General features: G+C 40.8%; 1 protein-coding gene across 5 annotated transcripts in view; it reads left to right on the forward strand.

Moving 5' to 3' along the window:
• The window catches only part of CUL1 (cullin 1), a 102,605-nt gene that overhangs the window by 67,011 nt on the left and 19,383 nt on the right, over positions 1 to 16,211 (forward strand). For all 5 annotated transcript variants that reach the window (XM_055392319.1, XM_031012860.3, XM_031012862.2 and 2 more), the window contains exons 8-9: positions 1,616 to 1,778; positions 2,674 to 2,804. In XM_055392319.1, the coding sequence (XP_055248294.1) occupies positions 1,616 to 1,778; positions 2,674 to 2,804 (294 nt within the window). The remainder of the gene's footprint in view (positions 1 to 1,615; positions 1,779 to 2,673; positions 2,805 to 16,211) is intronic.

The following is a 16,211-nucleotide window of genomic DNA, read 5'->3' on the forward strand; positions in this document are numbered from 1 at the left end:
TAATGATAGTTCATTAACTGAACATATAATAACTACCTCTTATTGGAAATGTATTAACTTCAAGCTTTTTTCTATTTCTTCATTTATGAGTTGTCTTTTCTTCCTTGTGTTTTTATTTGGTTGTACTCACTGCTTTGCTGGAGATCATTATGTATTAAGAATATTGACCTTTTGATACATACTGCAGATATTTTCCAAGTTTATTTTTCACATTTAGCTATTTAGAATGTGTAATAAGGTTCTGACTTACATGGTTTAAACAATTGTCCCATTATTATTAGTTCTTGATAGTACAAGTCCCGCCTAATCATTTTTTCATTTTATTTTTTCTTGGCTCTTGAGTATTGATTCATTACCAGTTGAATTTTTCCAGATTTCTCCAAAATTATACCAAATTTGAAAATCTGGGCAAGGCATGGTAGCTGGACAGCCTATAATCCCAGAACTTTGGGAAGCCGAGGCGGGAGAATTGCTTGAAGCCAGAAGTTTGGAGACCAGCCTGAGCAACATAGTGAGACCTTGTCTCTAGAAAAAATTAAAAAGTTAGCCGGGTATGGCGGCGTGCACCTGTAGTCCCAGCTACACAGGAGGCTGAGGCAGGAGGATCACTTGAGCCCAGGAGTTTGAGGCTGCAGTGAGCTATGATTGTGCCACTGCACTTCAGCCTGGGAGACAGAGCTAAGATCCTGTCTCTGAAAAAAATATATTTAAAACAAAAATCATTTTGGAGAGTATTGGCATTTTTATAATGCAAAATGTAATTCTCTTTATTCAGATCACCTGAATAATTTATTGAAATTTCTTCCTTGCTTTGATAATTTAATAGTTTCTCTCTAAATTTTTGAAAAGTCTGATTTCTGATGATGATTTCCATGTAATCACTTCAGGGCTTATATTTGTGTGACTCTTGGCTTCAAGTAGTTTTTAATCTAAAGTACCACATCTTAGTATCTGCACAGAAGATGCATTCATTTCTTAGAGTGGCAGAGACATTACCTCAAAAAGATAAAATACCATTCTCTGAGGGATCAAAATGATGTAAAGACATGTTAACTGTTAATAATGATGATGTTGTTAGGGCACTTAAAAAGGAAGTGTGAAATGGAAATACGTATTACAGAGAAAATGGCAGACATCAGTGGCTGTTTAAATATGGTTGTTGTTTACCGTAAAATCAAAGAACTTTTTCTTTCTGTTTTTTGAGAAACGGAGTCTTGCTCTGTTGCCCAGGCTGAAATGCAGTGGCACGATCATAGCTTACTATATCCTTTAACTCCTAGGCTCAAGCCATCCTGCCGCCTCAGCCTCCTGAGTAGCTAGGAAGGACTACAGGCGCGTGCCACACCTGGCTAATTTTTTTTTTAGAGACAGGGTCGCACTGTGTTGCCCAGGCTGGTCTCAAAATCCTGGCCTCGAGCAATCCTCCTGCCTCAGCCACCCAAAGTGGCTGAGCCATCATGCCCAGCCCTCCCTTATTTTCCCAATCATATTTTATTAGAGCTGGCATGTGAATTTAACTTGCCATTTTTCAGTTTCCTTTAATTTACATATTAAAGAATTGTAACAGTTCTTTACCAATGAATCAAAACCATTCACTTGAATTAATTTTCTCCAGGCAGAGGCTCGTCTGCTTGAGGAACAACGAAGAGTTCAGGTTTACCTTCATGAAAGCACACAAGATGAATTAGCAAGGAAATGTGAACAAGTCCTCATTGAAAAACACTTGGAAATTTTCCACACAGAATTTCAGAATTTATTGGATGCTGACAAAAATGAAGGTGAGCCACAAGACTCATAAAATGTAGGTATTTATAATTATCTGCAGTTTTGATATTGCTTTTGATTCTAGACTCTCGAGTCAACGGCATTACTTGCCCATGTCAGTTTTAAAAAGATGCATGTGTTTGTACATCGTTATGTGCCGATTTCAGACTTCTGCAGAGCATTTTGGTTTGACTTAGGGGGAAGAGTGTATTTAGAATATGACTTGCTCCATACACTTTAGCATTAAATGATGCTACCCCAAGTTTTTTCTTGACTGTTCTTCCTTTGAAAATTCTCTGAGATGAGGAGACTGTCATCTTATATTTCCCTTAACCACTCCCATGTTTTACTGGGGCATGTTAGGAGCTCAATAAAAGATTGAAGTTTGGATTTTTCTTCTGTGGTCCTCATAAAGTAACCATATGCTATATACATGTCTTAAATCAATTTGGGAGACCTTTTCTCAACTCATTTGTTTTTATAATTGAGATAGAAATCCATATTCTCCTTAAATATATTCATTATTTTTAAACAAATATTTGAGTGCCTATTATGTGTCAGGCATAAATACTATTTCAATCTTGAGAATTTTAGGAAGCATTAGAGTTGTTTTTGATAAATTTTTTTTTTTGCTTAGTCTTATGTTAGTGGTTTCTCATAGTAAGGGGGAAAATAAATTTACAATAGTAAATTTATAGTAAATAGTAACAATTTCATTGTTACTTTTAGCAAAATGTACATATACCAAATAGAGAATATTTGGTTATAATTAAATGCTATTGATTATTAAAGTCTAAAAACATGGTTATCTTTTGCAGAGTATTTTTCATCTCAGTATAAATACATAATTAGTAGAATGGATATGCAAAATTTGTTTCAGTGCATAAAAGGGGTTTCTTCCTCTTTCAGATTTGGGACGCATGTATAATCTTGTATCTAGAATCCAGGATGGCCTAGGAGAATTGAAAAAACTGTTGGAGACACACATTCATAATCAGGGTCTTGCAGCCATTGAAAAGTGTGGAGAAGCTGCTTTAAATGTAAGTAAGATTTCATTGAAAATCAGTCAGGCTGATTATTTCCACATGTGAACTGCAAGCATGTGTTACGCGTCTCTACTTCCAAATCTAAATGGTACCATTTTCATTAGAACTCTGAGAACCATGTTTTGTCTTTTTGAAGTAGATAGTTCACAGACATCTTTGTTTAGTAAATACCTCCGTAAGTTTTTCCCTCGCACTTTTTAGGCGTTAATAATGTTATTTTTTTTTCCTTTTATGCCTTCTCACTGTTAAATTCCTTGCACTCACTAGGAGAAGCTGCTTCCCTAGAAACAAAAGGCTCCTGGAAGCTGTTACTGTACCACCCACAGTCCACAGGTTGTGCCTTACAGGAACTTTGATCTGGATAGTAGCCTCTGGCTGAAGACCACAGGGCTGTACTCTGGAGAGGCCCTGCAGTTTATAGCATTTCTCTCCACCCCTCCGCTTCCCCAGGGCTACGTAGAATATTCCTGCTAGGTCATCTGTAATTCAGGTGATAATTTCACATTGGAAATAATTGCGTTTTTAAGACACAAATGAGTTGCCTTCAGTTTTGCTCCTGTTGTGAACTTCAGTTGTAACTGGGAGAACAATAGAGAAGAAAAGCTTTTTTTTTTTTTTTTTTTTTTTGAGAAGGCGTCTTGCTCTCTTGCCCAGGCTGGAGTGCAGTGGTACCATCTCGGCTCACTGCAACCTCCGCTTCCTGGGTTCAAGTGATTCTCCTGCCTCAGCCTCCCAAGTAGCTGGGATTACAGCCGCTCGCCACCATTCCCGGCTAATTTTTGTATTTTTAGTAGAGACAGGGTTTCGCCGTGTTGGCCAGGCTGGTCTCAAACTCCGGACCTCAAGTGATTCGCCCGCCTTGGCCTCCCAAAGTGCTGAGATTACAGGCGTGAGTCGTCACGCCCGGCCGAGAAGAAAAGTTTCTAAAACACATTGGTTCTTACATCCGAATGCAGAAAGCTTCTCTTGTTTTGACTTTATTGTGCTTAATGATTAATTATTTTTGATAGCATTATCAAAAATAGTATTTTTTTAATCCTTATTTTTCTGTTATCTTTTGAAGGCTTCTTTTCCATGTTTAATTTTGGGAGTTGCTGTTGACACTCAGCCGCCTCTGTGAATTATTAAAGGGGAGTATAAAGCTTTCCTTTAGGTTTTTAAAACAATTTTATGCTCACAAGATGGGAGGGAACTGGCTCAGCCGTGGATTTTATGAAAAAGATCTCTAGGTTTTAGTAAAAACTTAAGTATAGAGTCCTCAGTGTCGGCACATACAGTGTCTTTACCGTGTGGTGATTACAGAGCCTGGCCAGGCTGCCTGCACTCGGATCTCAGCTCCACCATTGACAGCTATCTCACCCTTGGCGAGTTACTTCTGTCTCTGTCATTTTATTTTATTTTTATTTTTTTAAATAGAATGATAATGCCTATTCCATAGGATATTTGTGAATAAACAATACATGTAAAGTGCTTAAATCAGGGCACATAATTGCTCAGCAGTGATGACTGCTTCACGTTCTTATGAGTACACGCAATTTTTTTAATTTAAAAACTCATTTCAAAATTACCCTTCAGTTTTTATGACTTTATTTCCAAGCTAAATGTTCCTTTAAAGGGCCTGATTCACACACACACACACACACACACACACACAAAACGCTCACCCTCCTGTGATTCAGAAGGGGTCAATTCGGTGAAGACATTTTTTTTCAGTAATATAAGGTGCCTTCCCAGTTGTTGATTCAGAACTCAATTTACCTATATGGGCAGCAGAGCCAAGTAAATGACTTGACTTTCCTTGAAAGGAGTTAAGTGGGAAGTCTGTTATTTCATCAGATAGATTAATGAAGCAGTTTTTGCTTTTTTCATTTAAATTGCTATATACTAGGTATGAGATTGGCCTTAGGGAACTCGTGTTCTATGTGAATATAGTTAGATTTAAAATAAACATGATAGCTGGGTGTAGTGGTGTGTACCTATAGTCCCAGCTACTCAGAATCCTGAGGCAGGAGGGTCACTTGAGCCCAGGAGTTTGGGACCAGCTAGGGCAATGTAGTGAGACCCTGTCTCCTTTAAAAGGAAGAAAAAAAAAAGCATTATAAATTACTTTTTCAGTTTTATAGGAAAGATGGGACGTTAATTCTAATGTTCATCTTTTCCAAACCAAAGTAAGGTGCTAAATTGGAGAAATAATCAACTATGATTCTCATGTTCCATTGTTTCCTTTCTTGGATACAATCAGCTGCCTGATATTTTAGGCACTGAATAAATGCTGCCGATTGACTTTGTCAATGAGTCTTGAATCTGACATTTACCTAACTCGATCAGTTAAAGCAAAAGTATACCTTCTATGTAAATCATTTCTCTATTTGAGGAAGCTTCATCCGTCAGCAATGACAGCACAAATAAACTGCCTTTAACAGCAGTTACATTTTACGAGAAATCAAGCTTTTAAACAATGCTTGCGTTACTTAAATCTAAGCCACTGATTAACCTGAATTTAAGAACCAAAACAAGATTTTCTCCCGTGAAGAAGAGTTATAGCTCAGTAAATCCATGTTGCATCTGCCTTCACTCGCAAAAGTCAAATATTAGTTTTTTTTTAGTAAGTTACTGATTCTATTTATTATTTACATAAGAACTGTTTCTACATTGAACTCATGAAACTCTGAGTTTTTTAATTGTTGTGCTTATGAAGTAAAATGTTCGGGAAAGCAAATACTTTTCCAATTTTCTGCAAAAGGAGTGTTTCCTAAAATCCAGTTTTATTCTTACTTGTAAACTTGCCGTTGGCTCCTTCTGTTGGAATGCTGTCTGACTGGTGCGTGGGTTCCTCGTGCCCTTCCCTGCTCTGGGCTCACACTTGCCGCCTCCATTCGCCATCTCTGGGAAAGCCCACAGAATTGAAGCTCAGGGGGAGCATGGGTGCCCGGGCCATAGCCTGGCACACAGTAGGTGCTTGATTACTTATTGTAAGAAAGAAACACAGCTGCTAAAAAACAAATACTTTTAAATAGGTTTTAGTTTTTATCATTTATGTGGTAAATGTAAAAGACACATTGTAACCCAACCATAATTATTTTCAAAAACCCACTGATTATGAAAAATCAGGAGAAAAAAAGGTTAGTAAAAGTTAGAATTATTGTACATGATTTTAAGTGGGATTTAATTACCTTGAGAACACAATTTTTAAAGTTTAAAAATTTTTGCCTAATTAAGTTGAATCATAGTGTATGAGAATCATTTATAATTAGCATATTAAATGCCATAGAAGGCACTACCTAAGTGATTTTTTTTAAGTGCAAAAATGTGTAATATCAGTCCTGTGTCTTTCTCTGGACTAGAACACTATATATGTTACACTGAAGCTGTTCTTGATGAAATAAACTCCTTTGAGAGGCCAAAAAAAGTTTTTTATCTGGCTAATCCTTTTATACCACTAATTTGGTTAGAAAACCAGCTTTACTGCTAATATCTGGCCTAGACTGAAATTCGTAGAGGTTTCCAGTTTATCATGTAAGTCAAATATTTTTTGTGTTCGAAGTTTTAGAACCTACTTATGAATTTTTCTTAAGGCATATCTTTTCCCTAGTTAAAACCAATTTAAACATTAAAGGCTATTTCTGGAAAACTGGCTCAAGGGGAATTTCCCTCATGGCATCTCCCTCTCGCCACTTAAAAGCTGGCAGCCCTCAGTGACATGAAACTGAAGAGAGAGCCCTCCGAACCTGGGAGTGGGGAGGGGACTGTCCGTCAGGATTCCACTCTGTTTGGAAGCGTTCTCTCCAGCCTTCAGAGAGCCTCATGATCAAGGGCATTTGTGCTCAATTGATATGTGAGGCGATCAATTAGCCTATTGCACTGGGGCGCCAGGAGGACTTTGGGAACCTTGCACACAAATATTCAAGGATGGGATTTCAAACTGGTTTCGAGCTGAGCAAGGGATAGGAGAAATGGCTTGTTTAACAGGCAAGTAACCCCATGCATGATTGCTGGCCCAGGAACAGGTTGGGAATGTATCAAAAAATAATCTATATTAAAATATAGAAGGTGATGGCCCCCATTCACTTAGTGAGGCTTGAAGGGGAGCATCTTCAAAGCAGAGACCATTCCTTCACATGGTCATTTTAAAAAGAATTGAATGCCCACTGTGCGTGCCTGGCCCTGTGCTAGGCTCTTAATTTTTCTTATTTGACCAAAGCAACTGCAAACAGTCTCCTGCTTAGAATGGCTCACCTTAATGATTTTTTTGACTTTAAAATGGCATGAAAACAATAGGCATTTATGATACTTTCAATAAACTCATCGTACATTGAAAATATTGTCACACATTCAGGTCCGGGCGCAGTGGCTCACACCTGTAATCCCAGAACTTTGGGAGGCCAAGGCAGGCAGATCACCTGAGGCCAAGAGTTCAAGACCAGCCTGGCCAACATGGCGAAACCCCGTCTCTACTAAAAATACAAAAATTAGCCGGGCGTGTTGGCAGGCATCTGTAATCCCAGCTACTCCAGAGGCTGAGGCAGGAGAATCACTTGAACCTGGAAGTCGGAGGTTGCAGTGAGCCAAGATTGCACTGCTGCACTCCAGCCTGGGTGACAGAGAGAGACTCCGTCTCAAAAAAAAAAAAAAAAAACCCACACATTCAGTTTATGATGGGTTTATTGAAACATTATCCGAAATTGAGGAGTATTTTTAGCTGCATGATGTGGTCGGTGTTTGAACTCAAAGGGCAAACAAATTTTGCAGATCAAACTGAAATCGTTGTTTCATTTCTTCAGCAAGCATTTAGGGCATTCCTGTAGTAGACATGATGTCAAGAATTCTGAATTAGAATGCCTTGCCTTTGTCCTTGTCACATCTCCGTGACCTCATCTGCCTAGTTTAGTGCCTACATTGCAGGTTCATTTGAAACTCACCTCTTCTCCATTCCTTAGCACAGAGGTGGCAGCTGTGTAGCATGAGTCACCCTGCCCTCATGCTTTGTTCATCATAAGCATTAGTAATCTAATAGGGTATAATTTCCTGCAGGGTCTGGACGTAGCCTCAGAATCCTCCAAGCAGTAAGCAGCCTGCCTGTCTCGGTAGCAAGCTGTCTCCTCCTCTGTCTTCTGGGATGAGTCAGTGGAGCATGGGAATTCCTCCTCCCTTGGCTCTTACTGTTTTCTATGCATTTTCTCTCCAGTCCCAAGGCTACCATCTTAATCTGGGCTTCGTTTATCACTGCACCTCCCAAATGGCCCCACATCCCTTCCATTCCCATTCATCCCTCATGATAATTAGCAGTTTCATCTTTCAGAAATACCACTTAATACATTTATAATTTTACTCTGTGTTCTTTTCATCCTTTGTTTTAAACAAAGCAGAATAAAGCCCTTCCTTGTGATAATATAAATCATAATATTACACTAAATCAAAATCCTCTAATTAGCCCACATTTTCATGAACCCCGTCTTCCAGTGGAACTATTATAATATCCTTCCCCTACCCCAGAACTCTGGCTAATGTCTCTACTTATAACACAGTCATCCTTACCTTCTGCTTGTCTTAGACCTGCTTTTAAGGCCAGCTCAAATCCTCCCTTCTAGAAAGAGCTGACCTTAACTCTTCTATCCTAAGCCCTATTTGTAAAACTCTCATTACAAGTGTACATGTGTTTATAACTTCCTGTGCTTCCTGTCACTGCACCATGGGTGGTACAGCCCTTGAGAGCGAAGCTCACGCCTCATTATAGTTTTATGCTCTGTGGTTTCGGGCCTAGCCTCTTACCCAGCGAGGATCTGTGGATGATAATGGTGAAGGCCGTCTGCTGCAGGGCTGCCGTCTCGGCTGCACGACTCTTGACCCCGCTGCATGTGTCTTCTCAGCTGGAACTCACCATTGTGTAAATTTGTCTCACTCTGCTTTCCTAGTTCTTCTGTCTTCTCTTCTTAGACACAGTCCTTCTTTTTTCTACCTGTGAAATACCTGTTTATCTCTCAAAACCCAGCTCAAAAGTTTTCTCAGTCACCTTGGAATGGTAGCATCTCCCCCTGGAAATAATGGCACATTGGACTGTTTATGTGACACATGCACTGCTCTATGCTTTAGATGTCCGTGTGAATGTCCCTCTATTGTAGCAGAGATGGCTCTATCCAGTTTTGTGTCCTCAGAGCTTATTATGACACCTTATCCAGAATAGGTTTCAGTATACTTACATCTTAGTTACACTTCCCATTGCTCCGAAAAGGACTTGGGGCTGCTTACACAATACGTGAAATAAAATAGGATAAATTAAGTAAATCGGAGAATAGCAAAATAAGGATATGAGACACAAAATAGAGCTTAATATAATTCTCAAAGTGTGTGCAATGCAGTCCATTACTCTTGTTAGAGGTAGGTCATGATTTGCCTCGAAATCATTGTAGTCAGTACAGAGAGCTTGCCATTAAAGACAGCCAGCGCCGTGGGGTACAATGGGCTAGTAACTCAGAAGAATGATTTTTCTTGGTGGTCAGAGCTGAGGATACTTTCTCCAGTGGCTCATCCTAAAAAGCATGGTAGTGCCGTGGACAGCATCATCAGCAGTACACTTACAAGGAAATAGGATGTCAAGTCCTTGGGTAGTTTGATAGTTTTCCATGACACCAGCTTATAGCACAATGCCAAAATAAAGTTCAGGAGAAGGGTCAAATAATGCAGACTTGTAAGTTCTTGTTAATTAATGCTTGACTATACAATTGATTCCATTTTGAATGTTTAACACACAGTTGCTCAGCAGTCTGGATGTTACTGTATTCCCCCACAAAGACAGTTCTGTAAATGAACATAAATCAGGCTATAAGAGAATATCTCCTTACACTTGGTCTTCAGGGCAGAAGTAGCAACAAAAAAGCACAAGTCCTCTTTGAAACCATATCTTGATTTAGTGTCCTCAGCCTAACAGGTATTGCAGTGTGGCCCAACAGAGATGGGTCTGTTAGATACTTCAACAGCCGGCAGGGCTGCTGGCTCTAACATTGGAGTGTTGGGCTGCAGACACTGACTGGGGAGAAATGTTGTGAACTTTATTTGCAGTTCTGAGAGAAATGCTGTGTTGAAACAGGAGAAGTTTTCAGAAGCTGCTCTCAGTAGCTGGCTCCAGGATTGGGGTGATGGTATAATACTTACAAAAGGCAGCACATCAGATAGAGAATTTGATAGGCAGCAATTAGGTAGCTCCGGCAAGTTATTTTTCAGTGGAAGACTAAGGGGTAGATCCTAGTACATTAGCAGAAAAAGTTCTGTGATTTAGATTGGGAAGTTGAGTTAGAAATAATTATAAAAGCCCAGTCATGTGTGAACTTAGACCAGTGAACAGATGAATGTACTACCAGCTACTTCTGGTAGATTTGAGTTTGGATTTAGTTTAGACATCCAAGATCCCCTTTCTCTTCTGTAGTGAAGTGTGTGATTAAATAACTGAGTCTTGATGCACACATTCTCTGGATGGTAAGAAAAGAACACTGTCCAGTCATTGATAAAATTAGCTACAGAACCTTACATTTGGAGTGTAACCCGGCTTGGTTTGTTCAAAGGAGATAGGATACACATGGATAAAATCAGCTTACACACACAGGAAGAGGGTCAGATGAGAAACTCATAGACTCTTAGAGCCATAGCTATTCCTTAAAGCTGGCTAATGGGTTTATGGGGGTTAATTTTACTATTCTTTTCTCATTTTGAACATATTGAAAATTTTCTATATTAAAACATTTTTTTAAGAAACAAATGTGCAGGTTTTGATTAAGTGGATGTTGGAAAGGAGAAAGAGTGTCTTTAGGACAAAAGGAATCACGGTTTTGTACAGTAAGTCAGACATTTAATTACACAAAAAGCTGATATATGCTGATAATATACATTGATTCAGATAGCATGTAGCTAAATTTGTGAATTACAGGTACATAACTTCAGAGAAACAAGGGTCGTTTGGATTTATTTTGTCTTGCCATGAGACGAAGAGAATAATCATTTTCCCTAAACGAAAATGTACACAGTTGTCATTTTGGAGTCTAACATAACCAGGCTTTTTTTTTTTTTTTTTTTTTTTTTGAGATGGAGTCTCACTCTTTCACCCAGGCTGGAGTGCAGTGGCATGATCTCGGCTCACTGCAACCTCCGCCTCCCAGGTTCAAGCGTTTCTCCTGCCTCAGCCTCCTGAGTAGCTAGGATTATAGGCAGGTGCCACCACACCTGGCTAATTTTTGTATTTTTAGTAGAGATGGGGTTTCACTGTGTTGGCCAGGCAGGTCTCAAACTCCTGACCTCAGGTGATCCACCCTCCTCAGCCTCCCAAAGTGCTGGGATTACAGGTGTGATCCACCACGTCCGGCCGAGGCTGTCATTTTTATATCCAACATACACCCTTCTTTCTCTTAATTGTAGGGAAGACTTTAATCATTTCACAAGCAAATCCACTATGGATGCACGTCCCTACCCAAATTTGACTTTATACCCACATCAACTAAATTGTAGTTTAAATAAGTACTGAAGTAACCCTTGATTGGCTCAAGGCCAATTAGAGACCCTGCCCATGAACTTCTCTTTCCTGTCCATCCTCACTGAGTCAGGCAGCCCTATACTCATCTTCCTATACACTACTTCTATTTCTGAACTAACTTAATTATTCCTTTCTGAAACATTCTACCTGGGGAATCTTCATTCTCTTCAGAGAAGTCAGTCTTTCCTGGCAGGTCTTAGTTCTGCTTTCAAAGTTTAACATTTTCGTCTGTAAACGCTCAGCCCCTAAATCTAGTCCACCTACAGCCTCCACATTTACAGAGTACATTCTGAAAGGCTGAAAACAAGGACTTCAGCCTCACCTTGAACTAAAGGAAATGTAGGTGTCAGCCAGGACTAGGGGAACAACCAGGGGGCGTAACAAAGGCCAGAATCAAAATGAAACCCACACAGTTATGGCGCTGGGATCAGGAATGTGTAGATAGTAGATCAGAATCCAAAGGTGACAGTGAGATTAAAGATTTAAAAATTGTGGTCTGAGGTGCAGAGCCATGATTCCAAGATAGATATTGATGATTGAAGCAAAAAGTAGCAGCAGGTAGGCTGTTTAAAATAATGGGAAAAGGTTGGACATGGTGGCTCACACCTGTAATCCCAGCACTTTGGGAGGTTGAGGCAGGTGGATTTGAAAAGAAAGTATATTCTGCTGTTGTTGGATGAAGTAGTCCATAGATGTCAACCAGTGGTTTATTATTAGTCATGTGAGTCCTGGGGAACCCAGAGGAACTCCCTCTTCAAACAAATGTTTTAGCTGAGTCTGCACGTGTTGGAGAGTTCTCCAAATTAACTCTCATGTAGTCATATGATGCGTAGTAAAGGGAAGACTTAAAATGTGCTCATTCCAATCCTACGTGTATATGACTGAAATCCAGGGGCAACTGCAGCAACATTTTTGAATTTAGGCCAATAGAGGCTTTGGGGGAGGAGCATTTTCTTGCTGGCATTGTTTAACATTGCCAGGACATCACCATGAAAATAATGAAGGTCAGGCACGGTGGGTGACGCCTGTAATCCCAGCATTTTGGGAGGCTGAGTCGGGTGGATCACCTGAGGTCAGGAGTTTGAGACCAGTCTGGCCAACATGGTGAAATTCCGTCTCTACTAAAGATAAAATTAGCTGGGTGTCATGGCATGCACTTGTAATCTCAGCTACTTGGGAGGCTGAGGCAGAAGAGTCGCTCGAACCAGGGAGGCAGAGGTTGCAGTGAGCCGAGATCATGCCACTGCACTCCTGCCAGGGTGACAGAAGAAGACCCTGTCTCAAAAAAAAAAAAAAAAGAAGAATGAGAAAAGAGAGCACTTACTGAATTGTTAGTGTTTTTGTCTCAGTATTTTAAACTTTAAACCACGCTCCATCTGAAGAACTGTTGGTTTCTGCTTATTGAAAGAGGTGAGATGATACAGTAGAAAAGGCCTATTAAGAAAATGCAAGATTATTTCTAAATGATTTTTGAGGTCTAACATTTATGTCCCCCTTTTTTTGCCTATTAATATCAAAATTAATGTTTTCCCCTGAGCACGCACAGACTGGCAGTGGTGGGAACCTCAGAACCGTGCTGGGTGGTGGGGATACCATTGAGCACCTTCCCAGATAATGGTCCAAGTGCATGGTCTGCACACATACTCTCTATGGTTTTTTTTCTGAAGCCTTTGCTTCTCTATGTTTTGTGTGGAGATAATGTTACTTGAAGACCAAGTGCTGATGCTAATGGGAAGAATGACACTGCCCCCAAACAACTGCACGATATGTTTTTGTTACTTAGTGGGGCCTCATTTCTCTCCTCTTTTTAAGGAAAAATTATCTAGAGGTAAGACTGTGGACAGTGTCAAGCCAGGTCCTGGTGTCCTGAGGTTGATCTGTTGTTGTTGACTGCCTGTCCTCAGGGAACTCTCCTAAAGCTCTTGTAATTGATCTGCTCTCTGTAGCCCCTGGCTGGATGAAAGATGTGGAGGCTGAATGTACCCTCAGACGTAGTGTAGGCAAGAGCAGCTTTCCACAGACTGTCAGATCTGTCCCCTCAGCCCGGAGAGCACCAGTTTATGTAGATGAAATGGTGAAGGATGCTCCCCTCGAGGCTGTAGCACCCCATTATTCCTCTTTAGCAATATTCTTGAATGGTGCTGGGTTACTAGGAAGTGTTCGAGTGTTAAAGTATCACTTAGCACCACAACTGATCCCCAGAAATTGTGTGTAAATATATACCAGCTCTCCATGAGATGATGCCCTCACACCTCTTTGTATGCCATATTCGGTTTACCTTTTTAAGAAAGAGTAAGATAAAAAGTTATGTGAGACTCTTAACGTGTATTTTCTCTTCATGAAATTGGCCTTTAGAATTATCCTTTTAGTGGAAATGTATGGAATAAAAGGTCGTAATTCAGTTAGGATTATCATTATGTTCCTGGTTTAGCCATTTAGGAGATTATTTGATGAATGCCACTTCACTAGGTACTTAGAAGTACGGCAGTGGTAGCAGGCAGACATGGTCCCAGTGGGCAACACCGAGATGTACCCAGCAAGGAATTGGCAGGTGTGATAAGTGTTGGGATGGGGTTTGGGTAGTCTTAACAGGGCAGCCTCGGCCTATCTTGGAAATTCAGAGAAAGCATCCCTGAAAAAAGTGTTTGAGATGGAGAAAAGAGTTAGAGCTAGCTAAGCAAAGGGGGATCCCAGACACAACAAAGCCCCTCAGTGGGTATACGCACAGCCCATTCTAAGAACGAAGAAGGCACCATGGGCTGGCCAGACCAGGGAAAACCTTGAAAGCTGTGTTGATGATATTGGCTTAATCCTAAGGGTGCAAGAGGAAACCAACGGAGAGTGATACAGTCATGGAATCGACGGGATATATGTGCTTGCTGCCATGTAGAAAGTGGGTGAAAAGGAAGAAGAGTTGTTACAAGTTGTGATGGTTAATATTGAGTGTCAACTTGATTGGATTGAAGGATGCAAAGTATTGATCCTGGGTGTGTCTGTGAGGGTGTTGCCAAAGGAGATTAGCATTTGAGTCAGTGGGCTGGGAAAGGCAGACCCACCCTCAATCTGGTGGGCACAATCTAATCAGCTGCCAGCGAATATAAGGCAGGCAGAAAAACGTGAAAAGGCGAGACTAGCCTGGCCTCCCAGCCTACATCTTTCTCCTATGCTGGATGCTTCCTGCCCTCGAACATCAGACTCCAGGTTCTTCAGTTTTGGGACTTAGACTGGCTCTTCTTGCTCCTTGAGCTTGCAGATAGCCTATTGTGGGACCTTGTGATTGTGTAAGTTAATACTTAATAAACTCCCGTATATATATATCTCCTGTTAGTTCTGTCCTTCTAGGGAACCTTGACTAACACACAAGTATACCAGTTAGGTTAGTTAGGTTTGTTGTCGTGGTTCAGATAGTGATAGTGGCCCACTGGAGACTGGGCTGGTCTTGCGGGGAATGGAGAGAAGAATGATGCAGAGACACTGGCTTTGTAACGGACAGGTTTTGTGTTTCGACATTTGTTAAAACTGGATGATGAGTACATGGGGTAAGTTTTACTACTCTTTCTAATTGTGAATATATTTGAATTTTTTTCCACAATAAAACATTGAAGAGAAATGGACAGGTTGTATGGATTGAGTGGATTCACAGGATTCATGAGTCGGAAAGCAGGAACTGAGTCCTGGGTGCCTGGCTCGAGCCGCTGGGTGAGTGGTGGCACTTGCTGAGAAGAGCTCCAGAGAACACAGGACTGGGGAGCAGATCAGGCCATTCGTGACATAGGCTTTGGAAATCCCATGATAGCCCAGGGCAGGCCACACAGGCTCACCTGGGGGAAGTTTGGTGTGGATGTGAATGTGTCCGTCCTCGGTATAACAACAACTGAAATCATGTAGGAGTTGAATGAGCCTTTAGGGACAAGCCCTGGGAGATGTCCTGTTTCTCACATGTGAAAAGCTCTCGTGAATACACGGAGGGTCCTGAATCAAACCCATTACTACTTTATTTTTTTAAACCTCAAACCTTTGTTCTTTGTTTTCTTGCAAAAACATCCATTTGATCCAGCTGATCTCTCTCCTCTCTGTTTTATAACCTGTCTTCCTCGTTTACCTCCTGAATGCTAAATCTACTCCCCTTTTGAACATCTTTTCTCTATTTGCTGACTAGTTCCTTAAAATTCTCTCCCATATATTATTCTAGTGTGTTGTCTGCCTCTTGACCAGTTCCTAAATGGCTTTTCTCTGAACCTCAAATGCTAAATTCACATTTTCAAGGCCAGATTTTTTTTTTTTTGACAGAGTCTCGCACCGTCACCTGGGCTGGAGTGCAGTGGCGCGATCTCGGCTCACTGCATCCTCCATCTCCCGGTTCAAGCGATTCTCCTGCCTCAGCCTCTCGAGTAGCTGGGATTATAGGCACCTGCCACCACCCTCAGCTGATTTTTTTGTATTTTTAGTAGAGATGGGGTTTCACCGTGTTGGCCAGGCTGGTCTAGAACTCCTGATGTCATGATCTGCCCGCCTAGGCCTCCCAAAGTTCTGGGATTACAGGCATGAGCCACCGCGCCCGGCCAAGGCCAGTGTTTTGACACTTTTCCTTTAGTAGGTTCCATGCAAGTCCTCCCATCTCACCAGCCAGACTGCTATAGTTGAAAGAATTTTGGAATTGGAGTCTGAAGACTTCTTTACTCCTGGAGATTTGGCTTTCCATGTGAGAAGTTGTTCCTGGCATTCCTTGGGAAATTGGTATTTTTCCAAATTACAAATCTGAGGAAAAATGGCCAAAACATTTTGAGAAAATACGGAAAAGTATTATAATTCGGAAACGTTATAGTCAACATAGAGACATCACTGGTTCAGAGGAGTCCACCAATGACAAGTCGCAAGCAAGA

This window comes from Gorilla gorilla, chromosome 6 (assembly GCF_029281585.2).
Source record: "Gorilla gorilla gorilla isolate KB3781 chromosome 6, NHGRI_mGorGor1-v2.1_pri, whole genome shotgun sequence".
Taxonomy (NCBI): Eukaryota; Metazoa; Chordata; class Mammalia; order Primates; family Hominidae; genus Gorilla; species Gorilla gorilla.